This window comes from Xylocopa sonorina, chromosome 18 (assembly GCF_050948175.1).
Source record: "Xylocopa sonorina isolate GNS202 chromosome 18, iyXylSono1_principal, whole genome shotgun sequence".
Taxonomy (NCBI): domain Eukaryota; kingdom Metazoa; phylum Arthropoda; class Insecta; order Hymenoptera; family Apidae; genus Xylocopa; species Xylocopa sonorina.
Window position 1 is genome coordinate 4,500,183 of NC_135210.1, and position 16,466 is coordinate 4,516,648.

The 16,466-nt window shown below is 53.2% G+C and overlaps 2 protein-coding genes across 9 annotated transcripts in view; both read left to right on the top strand.

Annotated features, from left to right (window-relative positions):
• Shaker (potassium voltage-gated channel protein Shaker) overlaps positions 1-16,466 on the top strand; it is a 114,647-nt gene that overhangs the window by 37,753 nt on the left and 60,428 nt on the right. Inside the window, exon 1 of one of the 8 annotated variants that reach the window (XM_076908180.1) lies at positions 4,418-4,671. The exons of 5 other annotated variants lie outside the window; for them this stretch is intronic. In XM_076908180.1, the coding sequence (XP_076764295.1) occupies positions 4,532-4,671 (140 nt within the window). In that variant the 5' untranslated portion in view covers positions 4,418-4,531. Of the gene's footprint in view, positions 1-4,417; positions 4,672-5,612; positions 5,721-12,783; positions 12,825-16,466 lie in introns of those variants that run through there. 2 more of the 8 variants (XM_076908181.1, XM_076908183.1) reach the window with 2 other exon arrangements.
• LOC143431449 (uncharacterized) lies at positions 238-1,867 on the top strand. Its single transcript, XM_076908206.1, has 2 exons — positions 238-707; positions 1,715-1,867. The coding sequence occupies exons 1-2, from the start codon at positions 307-309 to the stop codon at positions 1,737-1,739; spliced, it is 426 nt and encodes a 141-aa protein (XP_076764321.1). The 5' UTR covers positions 238-306; the 3' UTR covers positions 1,740-1,867.

A 16,466-nucleotide genomic window follows, 5' to 3' on the forward strand; every position in this document is an offset into this window, starting at 1 on the left:
GAGGAGCTGAGGGAGTTGGGTTACGAGGGCCGTTTGTCCTTATCGAGTGTGCGGCGTCCGTAGAATATCAGACGGCTATTGGAACTGCAGAGAGTACCTTTGCAACGAGGAGAACGGAAGTTCTTGGAGGAACTCTGATCGAGAGACAACCGGGAGGAGAGAACTCGTAGAGGAGAACATAGGAGAGAAGAGAAACGAGAGACGAAGGAAAGAAGGGTGCTGCGAATAGAGGTGCTCGCGGCAGGAGCAGCCACGGAGGCGGATCGTGCGAGAGGTGGAGTGAACGGGCGATAATCGAGGATTTGAATGGGTGGGCCGGGAGCCGGTAGGGTTAGCAGGCACGAGCTGAACGCGGTGCCAAAGAGCGACGTCGGTCACGGGGATCGCCACCTCGTAATCGGCGAGCCATCAGCACCAGCACCGGCCTGTCGGTGTCAATCGACTTCGAGCGCGGAACGCACGTCCGGCCATCTCGTCCCCGCCCAGCAGCCGCCTTCGCCGCCGCCACTCGTCTCGTTGCATATCGCGGACAACACCTGCGCACCGATCGGCAACAACAATACCACCGCGAAGCCGAACGTCATCTCGAACGACGGCACCAAAGCTGCTGCGACCATGTCCTCGCCGCCTAAGCATCGAAGGGGCTTCGACCCCAACGACGTAAACGCCGGCGACTACCGCCGTTACCGTCGCGTTAAGACGAGACGGTGAGTTTCACCAGCCTCATCTAGCCTCTCTCAATTTCCTTTTCTTTTTTTTTTTCTATCTACCTCGCCTCCGTTCGAGCGGAGGCGTGTACGTGTTCACCAGGCTCGTCTTTCTGTACGGAACGAGTGCACCTTCTCGCGGAGCCGCAGTTTCGCTTTATCCCATCGGTAACAGAGGGTTGGTGCACGGTTGGATCGATGCGAAACTCGCGCTATGAGTTTGATATCGAGATTCGTGAGAGCAATCTTTCAAGGTAGCTCACGATTAAACGCGTTAAATCTTCTCTCTCTGGAGAGAGAGAGCCTCGCGACTCGTTCCGTACATCTTCTTTTTACCCGCCTATACCACCTTGTTTTCATGTTCTGCCTCGTTACCCAGTGCTCTGCAACCATCCCCGAATCCTTGTTTAATCTGCGAGCAGAACGGTCCCGCTTGAGATCAGGGGATTTCGGGCGTTGACCCGCCTCGCTGAATCTGTCTGGCATTCTATAAACGGCCTCCCCTCAATTATTTAGACCGCTCTGCTCGCGTCGGATTCGTTCTCGATCCGACGAAATCGTTCGAGCCTGTGCATCTCGGTTCTCCGCTCTCGAGACTCGCGAGAAGCGTTGCAACCGGAAATACCATCGTACGAGGGGGGCACGCGCTTTCTATACGACGATTGCAGTTCGCGGAAGAATTGTCGCGGGGAAATACACGACTACTTGGAACAGTGCTCGTGTGACTCACCTCTGCATATTTCCCCGCTTCGCTACGAATTCGCTATCGATTCCCGCGACCGGATGGCTGGTAACAACGCGACAGTTCCATCGTTTCCGATTTGTCGACGTCCCTCGACGGATGTCGTCGCGCGTGACGATCGCTCGCGGCGCGAACCGAGCGGAGAACACGAGGAGAGCCATTTTCCCGAAGCATGAGCCCCGAATCCCTGACCTCCCGACCCGGAACACGGCGTTCCAGCCTCTCACGCAGCTTTCCACTGATTGCGAATGCACAATGTTCACAGAGGCTTTGTATGTTCCACACCGTGACCTTGGGCGCTGGACACAGACCTCCCCGACATCTCCCGACATATATCTGTCAGCACGAGGCATTAAAACACACACAAGCTTGCGATGTTCGATGTTGGACCGCTTACTGGTTGTATCCCCGTCCACGAGCAAATGCGATGAAAGTCCAAAAAAAAAAAAAAAAAAATAGAACGAACGACTCGAGAAAGTAAGATGCAAACCTGCGTATGATGGATGCAAAGAGGCATTGCATCTGTAGGTAAACGTTCCAGTCGCTTGATCGGACTAACAAGCATGTCCCGAATGAATCGAACCGCTACGTCGAACAGACACACACGATCGTCGCTGAGCAAATTCAAAAAAGAAAGGCGAAGGGAAAAAAAGCGAAAAAAAAAATATTAAATTAAAGCGCGGCCAACATATTGAGTCTCATCGCTCTCCCGGTGCTTTCGATCGAAGCTTGGAATGCGATGCGATGGAATGGAATGGAATGAAGAGCCTTGCACCCTGGACGATAAAGCTTTCACGCACTACTCGATCACCTGCGTGTGGAACCGGACAAGAGACGACGCGGCCTCTGTCCCCTGTGTCTCCCCTCTGGAATGCTTTGTTCGATGTGTCGACCCGAAAGAAATTACCTTCCGGCCGAGAAACCCGCGAGGAAGCGCAGGAAATCGGAATCGAAACGCCCTCCGGATCCTCCCTTCGTTCGCGCAGCTCCAACCCCTCGTTACGTCGCGAATCCTCCTCGATCACGTCCCTCTATTGCCAAATAAATCATCGTACTTTCAATCCACCCCATTCAACGACTCTAAGAAGAGCCTATGTGTAAATCGAACACGTTACTCGCTGATCACGCACCAGTAATTACACACGAGATGCAAAATTATTGTTTTGGGACTAGTTTATGGATATATCTCTGCGTTGGATGGACAATGTAGTAGTTCTTGACTTCACAAATGCGACAAAGCTTCTTTACACTCGCGATTAATAATGCACGCGGCGCGAAGTAGAACAACCCTTCCTGATTGACTATTGTGCGAGCGCGTCGTCGCGCGTGATTTATGGCACGGGGTCCGTTCGGTGCGTGGCCGACTTCCGCCGCGATAATAAAGTGGAAAGGTGTGTAGCCCACCGAGATTTAATTTGCTCCTGGAGCTCGGGATCCAATTTATGGCGTCGCTGTCGGAATCGAGCGGGTTGGGAAGAAAAAAAGAATGGGAAAAAAGGAGAGGCGGCTAAGGGCGGGAGGAGGGTGAAACGACAGAGGCGGCTGGGGGATCCTAGATTCGTTCGAAAGTGGAACATTTCCAGGGTTATAGCCGCCTCCTGCGGATTCAAGGCAGCGAGGAGGCTCCTTTGATTTATCTCCCAACCTTATCCGTTCGTTTTCAAGCTGCATCAATTCGACGGTAACTGTAGAAGGGTAAAGAAGCGGTTTTCAATGGCGCGTTACATGGTCAACGAAGCCAGATGGATAAATAGCTACTGGCGTAAAGTATTTCCCTAGTACGATGGTTTAAATCGCATCATTATAGAGATAGGATTAGTTCGTCTAGGTTAGTTCGATTTTATTTCATCTTGAACCACTGTGCAGTTGCAGAAGTACCAAACTCGAATGTCAAGGTTTTAGTTCACCTGCAAAATGTCCGAGCAAAAAGATTATTCCAACGTTCCTTTCGTTTGATATCGAGCAACTTGGCAAGCACGACGAGATGTATCTGTTTCACTTTGCAGCATCCGAAACATCCGATTGCGGGTCACTGGAGACCGATCCAATCGCGATACGTCGTTTCAGTATTTTTATCGCGCCGCACTGCCGTCGCAGATCATAATTGGCCATCAGCTGATGCTAATTTCGAGTCAAGGCGAGACATGAACGATAGCGAAACCCTAATTCAACGTTACCTAACGCATTTCCCGCAAGCCCATATTTTAACGCGATCCTTCATTCAGTCGTGGTATTTCTTCTTAGTGGTTACAAGCTTTCTGAAGCCTTTTAACGGTGTGTATTGCAAACCATTGCCTTCGAGCCAGGCCCGTCAACCCCCGCCATCGCGCCCTCTCAATTACTTCTCTCGTTTACGAATCCGTACTCCTCCTTTCAAACATCGAAACCATATAATTCCTCACTCGAGATGAACTGGAAAGGTTTCTCTTTTCAAAAACTATACGCGCAATCATCCCCCAAGTTCAGAGTCTATTCTGAACCGAGGCAGCGAGAGTTAGTGTAGCATCGGTACGCCACTGAGAGCATTAGTCAGGCCAACATAGTCTCCCTTGCAGACACGATGGTTGACGCTCGGCTTCAGTCCGTCCCTGGTGAACATCCGTCACGGTTCACCTCTCGATGCGCCCTCTGCGAGTTCTGCGAGCGCGTCTACGCATCGGAGCTTGCCACGTCTCGCGAATCATCCTCGATGGGACCTACGTCGATCTAAACGTGATCAAATCTCTCATCCTGCAGACGAGGACGCGCGAACGCACCCCTCGCGAACCTTAATTGACGTCTCCAGTTGTAGAATTCTATCCTATCGAGTACGATGAGATGTCGATCAGGACGAACGTGGTGTTGCGTGGAAAGTGTCGAATATTTGGCGTACGGGAATGATAAGACTTGGAGGATTCATCGAACATTGGCTGGGTGTTAATTTTTTAGAACAGACACGATCGAGATGTTCAGAATCTGGTTTGCGAATGAAAGAAGGGAACAGACGCGAGCTTTTTAGCGGAAGGCAAGCTTCGAGCGTGGTCGCGAATGTCCGTGACCGTAGATTTCCCCGAGGCCGGTTAAGATGTCCTGCTAGCGTGATATGGGTCTCGCTGTCCTCGTTCTCCACTCTGTGATTCTGCTCCTTTGCAGCAACATCATTCTACGATCGACCAGCATCTGTAACGTCTGCTTTCCGTATTCCCTCATCTTGGCCATTTTCGTGGCAAGCGTGCTCTACTTGTAAGTACCGTTCACGTAGCTTGTCGCAGCTTCTAACGTACCGCTAGTGTCCCAACTCGTCGACGTCCAGTTACGAGGTAACGTCGAGCAGCTCTGCATCTACGAACCGTCGATTTATCTTCCACTCTTCGTGATCTATCGATCACACGCTCGACGATGTAAATCGCACCGATTTCGACGAAGAAAAGCGTGTTGCAACGTCCGTAGTTAATTAATTCGATCGATTTTGCTAGAGATCCATGAAATTGTCCGCTAATTTCGCGACGTCCACCTAAAAGCGCCGCGACGCGCGTGGTATGATCGCAAACGATCGCGACTACTTTCAGTCAACGTCCACGGCCAAATATCGGCGTAATCTCGCCGCTGTTGCGTCTGACAATGAACGAACGCCGCTACTTACCCTGGCAATAGCTCATGTCACGGTTATTGGCCCACGTGGAACAATAATGCGTTTATTGGAACACGGGCAACAATGGGAAGACACGAGCCATAGCTGTCGCTTCGTTAATGCCGTTAACGTCGAGATAGAAAATGGAGGGAGCCAGTGATTCATTCGTACATCCCATTCCTACAAGTAGCTTAATGCTAGATGCCGTTCAAAGAATACAGAACAATCTTTCGTCGTTAAATTTACGATACGCTTTTTGATTGAAGTCGAACGTTAATAATTTAGTAGACCAACGAAAGATCGATAGCAGAGCGGCGCGATTAGAGATCGAACGGAGAACGAGATCGCGAAGGGTTGCACGACGGGTGACACTGTGCGCGTTAGTTAACGATTCGATGTGCAATCGCACCGAGTCTGACGCTCTCAGAGCGTTCTCTAAGGATTCCTCTCTTAATCTAGGCTCGGAAGCAAGATGCCGTTTGCACGAATTACTATCGCGTGATATATTGCGAAACACCGGCCACTGGGACGGCTGCGATGAGCCAACGGAGATGACCATGTGGATCGAGAGGTTGTTACTCTCGTTGGTGATACTGCCTGGCAGGCAAGGGATGGACACTCTTAACCAGGTGCCACGGCGCAAGAGTCGCAAGAAGAAGCGGTGACAGTAATTTAATCAAACACCGCGGTTTTTCTTACCTCGCCTTGGTCGCGTCTCGCACACCTCAGTTGGTAGTTGGATCGATCGCTTTTTTTGTGTTCAGACACGAGGGCGGGACAAGCTTCGAGGGGCTAGTAAATCTTGTCGTACGGGGCTTCTGCTTGCAAACTGGTGCTCGTGAATGTCCGTGGTGCGTCGACTTAGACTGGTCAGTGTCATTGTCACCTTCGTGGGAAACCCGACGAAGGTGACGAGGGTGCTGGCGGCTCGCGATCGGTTGGTAGACGAACTTGCACCCCGTTCGCCAGCGTTTTTTTATCTTGCCAAAGGAAGAAGTCGAACTATTTGGAACATTTGGATCGATGACAATTCCTTTCTCTGGTTTTTTTTTATTGCTTTTGGTATCCAGTGTGCTTCTCTACGATCGCACCAGCACCGTCGCTGCTCCAGCGACTCTGTATTTGCAATTAAGCGCCAATTAAAAGTAGCTTTTGAGTTGGATTAACTACGTTTATTAGAAGTATCACCAGAGCTCCGTAACCAGTTACGATATAAGTGACTTTAATTAGAAACTTGGTTACTAACTGGCTGTAGCTCGAGCGAAGTATTTCGCCTGGCTAATAATCTGTACTGAGTAATTTCGTGGATATCTTATGGTAGTCGCTTGTGGTAACCTTAAAACCCTACAAACGAAACGCGTTCCTTCCGCTGCGCCTTTTAAACTTCGATTTCCACGTTGAACGTTCTTTAATCGCGTAGATCGATCGCTGTATTTCGTTGCAAATAAAATAAAAAGCTCCGTGGAACACATCGAATGCACGAGAGCGCTTTAAAGCGCTTACGCGCTTCTCTGCGGAAGCTGCGAGGATCGAACGTCTGACTGGTAAGCAGGTACCGACCCACGATACGAAAACCCTCACGAATCCTTTGCTCGAAAGCTTTCTACTCTAACAAGTTGAGAAGCTTTCCACCAGGCGGCGTCTCCAGTCTCTTCCACAGTCGAATCCACCCCTCGCAAGGGTGTCGTTCCAAGATCGAGTCGTAGACGAGATCCGTTGATCGTTCCGCGATATCCGATCGTCAGCAGCCCCTTTGCCACGGTCCGATTTTAATTAAACCGCGGCTGAACCTTCCATTAGCTGCTCCCGCTGCAAAATCGAATCGCGGTCTTCATTAATCACTGTCAAAGATCCTGGTAATTCGAGGAAGAAACCGCGCGCTCCGCCTCGAGCGACGGAGGATCAGAGGGGGTGGAAGCAAGAGAGAGAGAGAGAGAGTCCTGAAAGGGGCACACGCGCGTCCCGCGGAACGCCGTTAATCATCGCGCTGACTAAGGCACGCTCGACGCGCATCGAGATCACTCGATTAGGTCAAACGATATTACGGCCAGTTGCGTTGGGAATTACGGCACCCGTTAGTCTAGGTCGGTGGCCAGGGATGCTAGTGTAGGAGGGCTCGCGAAATTGCCCCTCTCGTTCGAGGACGATCGAAACGATTTCGTGTACCTGTCGATCGGCTCGACTATCGATCACCAGACGCGAGGGTTGTTAGCGTTAAACCAGCCCATCGAACATCGCCGCGTTATGCGCGCGGCTCTGATTACCAACGGTCCTGAATTAGGTCTGGGTCAGTGCAGATAAAAGATTTTCGCGTGTCCCAGATTCGGACGACGCTGTCGATAGACTACGAAACCTGTTATCCTCGATCGGAGATCCTTTGGTAAATACGAGCGTTCTCACGCGCGAGCGTTGTGTGTTCATCTCTTAAATCGGCTCGTTTCGGATCGACTTCGTGTTTCCGTTTCTAATTCGAGCTGCGAGATAAGAGAAACCGTGGCGAGCGTCGAGATGATTGGTAACCATTTTTTAGGGCTCGTCTTTCTAGTGAGTAACGTACGAGAGAAATTGCCGTATCGAACCATCGCGTTCTTCAGCGCTCGGGCAAACTACCCTCGTTTAAAGGTTCAATCGAGGAAACGATATCGAATGGCCTCTCGCGAAATGGAAGGAGCTTGTTAATTCGATCGGATGATATCGAGCCTCGCAAATTAAGTCTCGTGTTCTTGGCTCTGGTTCGAATAAAACGTCCGCGCAACAGTCGTTGAGAAAGGTTAGTCCACCCTCCAGCCAGGTACTTTCACCCCCAAATGGCCGCGACTTCTTCAACGGCATCCTTCTCACTCGATTTCCGCCTCCTTTTCCACGATCAATGTCCACCGCGCGTATGAAAGCCAGGGTTTACCAGATTCACCCAGTCTTTGGTTCTTATCTGCGAAGGGGATGATTCTAACTCGCTTGACCCCGTATTCGACGCCATGGAACCGTTTCGAGCGAGCCAAGGCTGGTACCATCCCTTTTCCTTGGATCCATTAATTCTACAGTGCTCGTCGAGCCCTCGTGACCTTCCCAATCTCTTCGACTTTCCCTCCACAGCCTTCAACTCCTCAGCGAACCAACTGTTTCGCGCAACCCCTTCGCGTAAAGAGCTGAGGAAGCTTAGACGACGTCGCGCGATGGAATAAACGGGGGGGACAGGATCTCACGCGGGGCATCCCGAAGGAAGGGTTCGAAGGTGTTCGAGGATAATACTCGAGTCGCCGGTGTGGCTAGATATCGACTTTGGAACCCCACGCACGAGCACAGCGGCGTCGCTGGCGTGGCGGGGATGGAGACGGATAGGCGGGTGGTCGGGCGCGATGGTAGGCGGTCGACGGTGGATTCCACCCTACCGTTCATACATCCACGCGCACCCACGGGCGCGCACGAACCCGTTTCGGCGTATACAAACGCGTTGGTACCCGGTCTTGGAACATGGGCACGAACAAGCGTCCGAGAGCGTAACGGTGGGATCGTGCGCGAGCGTGTACTCGTGGACGCGAACAGACACACGTTGACTTGCCCAACCAAACCCCACCTATTCCTCCTCTGTTCCTCCTAGGAGGCTGAACGAGCGTGCGAGCGGTACGGGACTATCCGCTCTAGAACTAGAAACCATTAGAGAGCGAGAGAGAGAGAGAGTAAGAAGGAACGGAAGAAAGAGGAGGAAAAGGGTGGGTGATCGAGGGAGAGATAGAGAGAGATACCAAGAGAGGAATGTTAGAGGCAGGGTCGAGCAGGGCGAAGCAAGAGGGAGAGATTTCCCAGTGGCGCCGCTGTGCAACGCCGCGGCGGTTCCAAGCAGCTAACTTGGCACCTCCACCGTCCTTTACCGCCCTGTCCCGCTGGCTACGACCTACCGCTCTCTTCCTGTCCGCTTGTATCCGTAAACGCACAAACATCTCATCGTTCCAACTCGTCGAAACATCGCGGGGACCGTCCCTCGAATCGCTCGGTGAAACCCACCCGTCCGTACTTGACTTTCCGCTCGTTTTCCGCGCGCCTCACCCCCTGGCAGCCCCTTACGTGCCACTGTTATTGTCCCATCGTTATCACAATTCAGCCCACCCTCGCTGTTCCTTTCGTACTCGCGTCGACCCACGTCTTTCGCCCGCTTCCCGTCGCTCTCCTTCGCTCCCTCGCACACCCGCCCCTCCCCCACTCGGCTCACCGCGTCCCTACCCTGGAACCCCTTCGCCCCTTCCCTCGGTCGGTCGTTTCGTCCTTTTCTGGTGTCCAGGAGAGTCCCGCAACACGCACGTCCGGCTCCGCGATTCAGAAAGCTGCGAAACGCGGGGAAACGTGGTCGCTTACGCGATGTGGCGAACCCAGCCCCGAACCGGTCGCGTTCACCGCGTGAAACGGGTCTGAAACACCACCGCCGCGGCAGTTTTGCGACAGTGTGCGGTCGTCTCTTCGCGGTGGCTCCCGAATGCTACCCGTGTCGCGCGTCCACGCTCCCGCCCGCCACCCTCACCCTTTGTTTTCAGCACACGGTTCGACGCCGCCCGACCGCCGCCAGTGTTCACGCGTCCCGTATCCTCGCCTGGAGGTACGCGTCTGCCCGCGGCGCGGTTTCACCACGATCACACTCGGCGGCTCGCGAGGTTCGCACGCGAAAGTGGACCCGTCTACCGCGGCAAATTATAGGGACGCGTGCAACGACCCGCTGTGACGAGCCTTCATTCGTGCGCGAGTGATTGCGTTCTCATGTACACACACTCTCCTCGAACCACGTTCGTTGTGTTCCCCTTCTCTTTTTTCTTTGATTGGTTTTCCATTCTGTTTCGTTACGTGGTCGTCGCTCGGCTCGAATTCGTGCGAAAGGAAAAGGAGGGAAACGCGAGGGGACAGAGGACTCCCGTGAACCCGTGGAACGCAGGAAACACGGGCTTCACGGGGTGGTTGGCGCCGCTAATCGAATCGACAGACCGCGTGGCAGTGCTCTTTCAGTGGTTGGAAAATGTGACGAAAACCGCTCGCCAAATGTTTCTGTCCCCGTTTCTCTTTCCCCTCGCTGTTGTTCGATTCGATCGCGTTCCACTCTGTCTCTCTCTCTCTCTCACGCTCTACCTCGCTTCTTTACGTTCCCCCACGGTTTCGCAATTCGTGTTCGTTAACCTGACCGAGTGGATAGTGGACGAAATCGAGGACGAGGACGAGCGCGGTTACACGAGGCGAACTCGTGTGCCCTCGCCAGGGCGATTAAATTAAACGATTGCGTGACGGTGCGCTTTATCGGTGTTTTGCAGCTACCAACCCCCCATGCCATCCTTCCGCCGTGTGGCCCACCCCGTCGCGGGCCACCCAACGTCGACCGTCTTCGAGTCCTCTCGCCGTCCTTGAGAGAATGCCTTCGGACAGCCGCGCTCCGAAATTCGTGGAACGTCCTTGGTCGAGGTGGACTCGCCTAGCGCGATGAAACGAGCGGACTGGCCGACGATGCCGCCGCGGTTCGATATCCACTGAGGGAACTCAGTTTTTCTCCCTCTCCGTGGCTGCCGCCTAGCCAGTTCGCTCGGCTGCAGGGGTGAAGACCGCGTTCTCGCTCGCGAGGACTGCTGAAAATTCACCGGGCAACGTGCTGTGTCCGCTGTGTGGACGCGTGTCAGGTAGAGGGTGGTTAAGCTCGAGTGAGCGCGCGCGACACACGCGGCCTCGAGCCGACGATATCCGCCTCGCGTAACGGAGAACGCGCGGTCCGTGATCAGCTGACATAGGGTAGAGTCTCTGTACACGCGTGCACAGAGAGGGAAGTGTAGAGAGGGCGACAGAGGGCGATCGTACACTGTATACTCGCGTTCCATTTGGGACTCCCGTTGAGAACGGATTCGTCGCCGTTTCGCGACTGCGTGACGACGGTGTCTGACGCGCGACGCGTGCCAGTGAATGCGAACGGCGAACAGTCACGATCATTCCGTATCCTCGTTCGATCCCGGCGACCCTTCTGCCCTGTCTCGCGGAACCGTGGGTCCCGAAGGGACGTGAACGCGCGAGCCACCAGACTGGATCCTGTGGACTCGTCTGCGCCATCGACTTCTTTCCTGTCGGTCGCGGCATGAACGGTGACCCGGTGGTTCGCGGCTCCGCGGACGCCTCGTTTACGTTCAGTGACAAGTGTTTTATACGGTGTGACAGTGGTTGAGGAATATTCGTAAGTGGCACATAACATAACACATACACCAACGGCTGTCCTAGGACGTGCGTGGGGCACACGTACGTGGGGGTTCGTGGTAGTAAACGCAACATGCGGGAAGGTACAATAGCGCGGGTCGCCACGGCGATCCGCTGGGCCATCGCCAGTTAGCCACTGTACTTTTCTCTTCTCTATATCTATCTACTCTTTTGCGCTGCTGTGCGTTCACACACTCCACACACGTAACACTCAGACGTACACGCAACCACACACACACTTGAGGATCGTTCCGCGACGAGTCGAGTCTCTTTTCGTCGACGACGGTCACGCGAGTGCAACGAGGAATCGTTCTGCTCGCTTTTACGTAAGACCTCGAGACCCTACGTTCTCCTCGTCCCTTTCCCTTTTCGATTCGTTCCTCTGTCGCGTCTCTGGTCGAAGATTTTTTATTTCCTTCCGGCTCGCGAACCACCACGGGGGTTCTCCATTATTCCTGCCTCTCCGCTCTCCCACGTTCGTTATTGGCGTTTTCAGGCCACGGGAACTAATTTAATATCGCCGCGAAAATAATCGCTTCCGCGCGGTTAACCAGTTTTCCGTTTGCCAGCTGATATATAAACAGCACGAAATGAAATGGCACGGTTCGAGTGCAAAATCGGAGGGTAAACATCGTGAACCGTTCGTGGGGGTGGAAAGAGACGTGTTCTCGTTGAAAACGAGTTCGACGGGAAAAGAAGTACGACCGCGAAACTTTCTCGCGCCCCTTCCACGGACGCAGGGTCTCGGTTCCGGTTTTAGGGGCGGAATGGAGCCTCGCGGCTCACGTTAAAGCCTGTCGCGTGGAGAAACTCGTCGACGAAATTCCTGGACGATTCCCGACGGTTGCCACGCGAGAACTGGGCGCGAAAGCCGCGAACGGAGCCTCGAATTTTCAAGGCCGACCCGTCACGTAACGACCAACACCACCGATATTCCATCACACGTAATTATCACTCTACCAGTAGAGAGTCTCTTCTTTTACCTCCATTCTCTTTCCGTTTCGATCTCTCTGACTCAGTCTCTTTCTCTCACCTATACTACTTAACCTTAGTACTATCGTATATATATATACATATATATATACCTATAATATATCTATATTATCTTTAGCGAGTACTTTCAAATTTTTTCTCTCCCTACTTGTCTTTCTTTCTCTCCTGTTCAACCCTGCTTAAAATATGCCGAGGATCTCGAAGTCAGTCCGGCTCGAGGGTGAACCAACGACAATCCACCCCTTTCGCCCACGCGTTAAGTAACCGCGACCATCCATACGCGAATGATCGTCTGGTTTCTTTTGGGGGGTGGCGCGAATCTTTTGTGGGACCCTCACGCGTCCCCTGTTGGACCAAGAGATGGTTGTATACTTTAAGCAGGGGGGTGCCCGCCTTTCTTTTTTTCTCCGTCCGTTTGTTTGTCTCTAGTTACCACTCTATAGCTATGTTCTGTCACCGCATGCGAAACTAGAGGACTCACCGCTCCGGACTGCCCCCTCTGCGAAAAAGCGACAAAGAGGCCGCCTCCATGCAACATGCAGATGATCCTGGTTGCTGGCGGGTGAGTCCATCATAGTCTCCCAACGGAACGCACTGTCGCGCATTCGATTCTACGTGTACAACCCCCTGAGCCCGGCCCCTCTCACAGCCCCACCGTCCTCCTACCCTTAAATGTTGTGGGCATCGCCTGGCAAATACGCATCCGACGATTCCGCTTGGCAATCGCCGATCTGCTCAGGCTTCTCTGTGTCCCGCGTGTTCTGTGTTGAAACCTTGTTGTGTCTCTCTGTCTCTCTATTCGTGCGTGTTCTGTCTCTGTGTATGTACGTATGCGCGTTTTCGTTTGGTCGCCTCTGCTCTGGTTTTCATTTCGATCCCACCGCTCCTAAGTTTTTGGTTTCTTTCATTTTTGCCGCTGGATCGCGACGAGGGACGAGGGTGACTCGTCTCGAGAGGGACGAACGAAGGAATGCAAATCGAGCGCAGCGGAAACGTTGGATGCTCGCGTAACGGGCTGCTCGATGATCGGATCAACGCCGATTTGTGTCCCCTTGCGCTCGTCCCTGGGAATCGAGAGCGATTCCACTGGACTTGCCGTTGAAAAGCATGCACTGGTAATTGTAAGGCAAATTTGGTATCAGTTTAGTTTTCATTTCCAAAGCGTCTAACGTTCCGAATGTATGGGTAGGTCGATCGATTCAGAACGAAAAGAAGACTCGTTCCTCTTATTCAGGGAATCAACGAAATGACGAAGCGAAAGGGAGGAGGAAGCTCGAGAAGAAGTCGAAAAATCGAGATTCAGAGGGGAGCCTGATTCCTTTTCCGCTCGAGATCGATGCCTGAAGGCGGTCCTTTGTCGAGGTTACGTAACCCGACCCGCTATTGGATAACGGGGGTAGGTTTGTCGGTCGAAATTTCGGGGGTTGCGTCCCGTCGCGCGTCCCTCGGCGTCGTTAAACGTTGCGTAACCGTCTCGGGGAGATTGTTTCCCGCGTACCGTCACGCTGTCCCCTTAACTCTCCTCATTTGAATTTCAAATGCGCCCGCGTCCGACCGAATAACCCCGCGGCGGGTGGACGTTTACGCGACTCGTGAGATTTGTTGAACCAGCTAAACCGTCGCGTACTGTTTTACGCTCGCCAACGCGCGAAACTCACCCCCTCGCGTCTCGAGGCAAGAAAGTTTCGTCCCTCTACTACGATCGAGAAAAAGAACCGCGAACACCGCTCGTAATCGCTTAAACGACGAAGGGACGATCGAACAAAGGGCGTCCTCGGGGCAGGCGGCGCGTTAATCATCGCCATTCGATATAAATCGTGCACGGTGCCGCGCGCGATTTCAATAGCCCACGCGAAAGATCCCTATTCCCCTTTGTGCGGGGTGTGCCGCGCTCGCGAGCTGTAGCGGGCAGAACGCTCGTTTAATTCCTTTGTCGCTCAACCAACCGTCGAGGGAGCTCTGGATTTTTTCCGCAGCTCGTCGCGGCGGCCCGTTTCCCGGCTCTGCTCGAAATATTCCCATTGTTCAGCTGGGGACGCGGGTGAGCCATCAAAAAGAGCCGATGCGTCGGGGTTGGCGCAGCGATTTCCACGAGATTACGCTCTCTTCGCACCAGCCTCGATCAAGGTCGCCGATGCGGTCCTCAGGAGCGACTCGAATTCGCGCGGGGGTGCAACGACCTGCGATAACGCGAGTAGATCGCGATTCTATTCTCGTAGCTCGAATTCGGAACAACGATTGCGTGCTCGCAATTAGCTTACCAGCCAAGGCTCTGTTCTTTCGTTTGAGGATATCAGCGTTAGGTGCATCGATAGGTGAGATCCTCTCTCTCTCTGGAAATTCTCGTTCTGCTCTGGAAATTGGGATTATCGATTCGACAGTCGATGATGAGGAGCGATGGTAGATACAGACATTGCCAGCGAGGCGACCGCGTCAGACGCGCGGCAGCGTGACAAGATCGCGTGATAGACGTTTCGAGCAGTAATTGGTAGAGTTATTCGCGGATGGCGCATCTATTCGACGCGTTCTCGAGCGTGATTAGACGCGCAGCGTATCGCGGCTCGTTCGCCAGTCGCGTTTCACCCTTGCGTTTTCCATCTGCCTCGCGAAAAGAGCCCCGTGGAATTGTTCACGCTCGCCCCAGACGATCTTTACACGCGGCTGCGCATCGCCAGCTGGCGAAACTCTTCTCGCCCCGGATAATAAATCGACACGGCGTATCTCGGGTGTATGGTATTATATCGTGCGAGTAATTTGGACGCCGGATGAAGGTCGAGTATAGTAATTGTGCTTTTCTGGGGCGTGATCTGGAAATGCTTTTACGACGGTTTTTTAACGCGCGAACCGGGTCGCGGGGTTGTTTCGCCGGCCGTTTTCGGTCGCGGCGTTAATTTCCATTCGGGTGACAACCGAAACCACCGCGTTCCACGGTATTTCGATAACCATCGCTGCGATTCGAATTCTATTCGATCGCCAGTTAAAACAATTGAACTTTCGTTGCGTGTATGATACTAGAAAAAATTTCAATCGAATTTCGTGGGATTTTTATTTACGCTCGATTAAATGATTCGACTGAAGGAAAGTAGATCGATGGAATTCGTTGCACAGCATCGATATTCGAGCTGATCGCGTAAGAGGGAAGAGGAGGCTCGTTTTCTATGCCCCGTTATTTTTAAATGGACGCACAGGATGTTTGGCCGAGGCGCGATTACGTGCCTGCTGGCCGTTAGAGGCTAGGAAAAATTGTTTACACGGAAACTTGCCGATCCAGGGGCAAGCTGAAGTGACGGGCACGAGTGGAGCGCAAGGTTATTACCTCGCACCGATTTAAATATCCAGTACGTTTGTCTCCAGATATCTCTAATCCTTTGTAATCGCAGCACGCTGCTCGAGGCGTGCTTGGCTGGGTCGTACGAACGTTTCAACCCCCGTGAATCCTTCTTCTCGCCAGTAAATATCTCCCGCAGGTCGGGAGAACCATTTTCCAAGTGAAAGAAAAAAGCACAGTGAAAATTCCGCGATCGAAGAGAGGAGTACATAAATTAAAAGCCAGCTGGTTTCGCAACCAGAGTCCCTTGATACGTCCATACTAAAGACGCTCGCGACGTACGAGGGATACCTACACAGCTCGCTGGCGTTTTTTTCTTTTTTCTTTTCTGCCTCGCGAGGCCAGGTTATCCCGCATCGATCGCGTGCAGCTGCTTTCACCTTGTTTTCACGTCTCGCATGCCTAGCCGGGCTCCCGGTGCAGCTGCACTTCCGCGCCACTTCCGTACACGCTTCGATCTCCTTCCAGCGATCTGTTTACGCGGCTGGTTTCGCCTGGGGCCAGCGCGTCGCGCCGGAAGTGTCGCGGTACCAGTGGACCAGCCGCGAAACACTGACGCTGAGCAGGCTCACCGCGTCGAGTGTCAGACGCGTTTTTCTCCACCTGATCGCCTCTGTCTCGCGAAAGCTGCGCTTCGTCGCGCGTCTCGACAGGTTCTCCGCTTCTTCTTCACTCGAGAGAGAGTGGCTCGCGTTCGAACGTACGCTCGCCACTTTACTCAGACGGATGCGCGGGTGCTTGTCAGGTGAGAGGTTTATTGATTCTGGTTAAACGGTCGGATCGAGGCGTGCCGGTTTCCCGAAACACGCCGCGCTTAGCCGATGCTTAAAATATCGGATCCTCTCTTCGAGCGGGAAGGCTCTCTGCGAAGTGCAT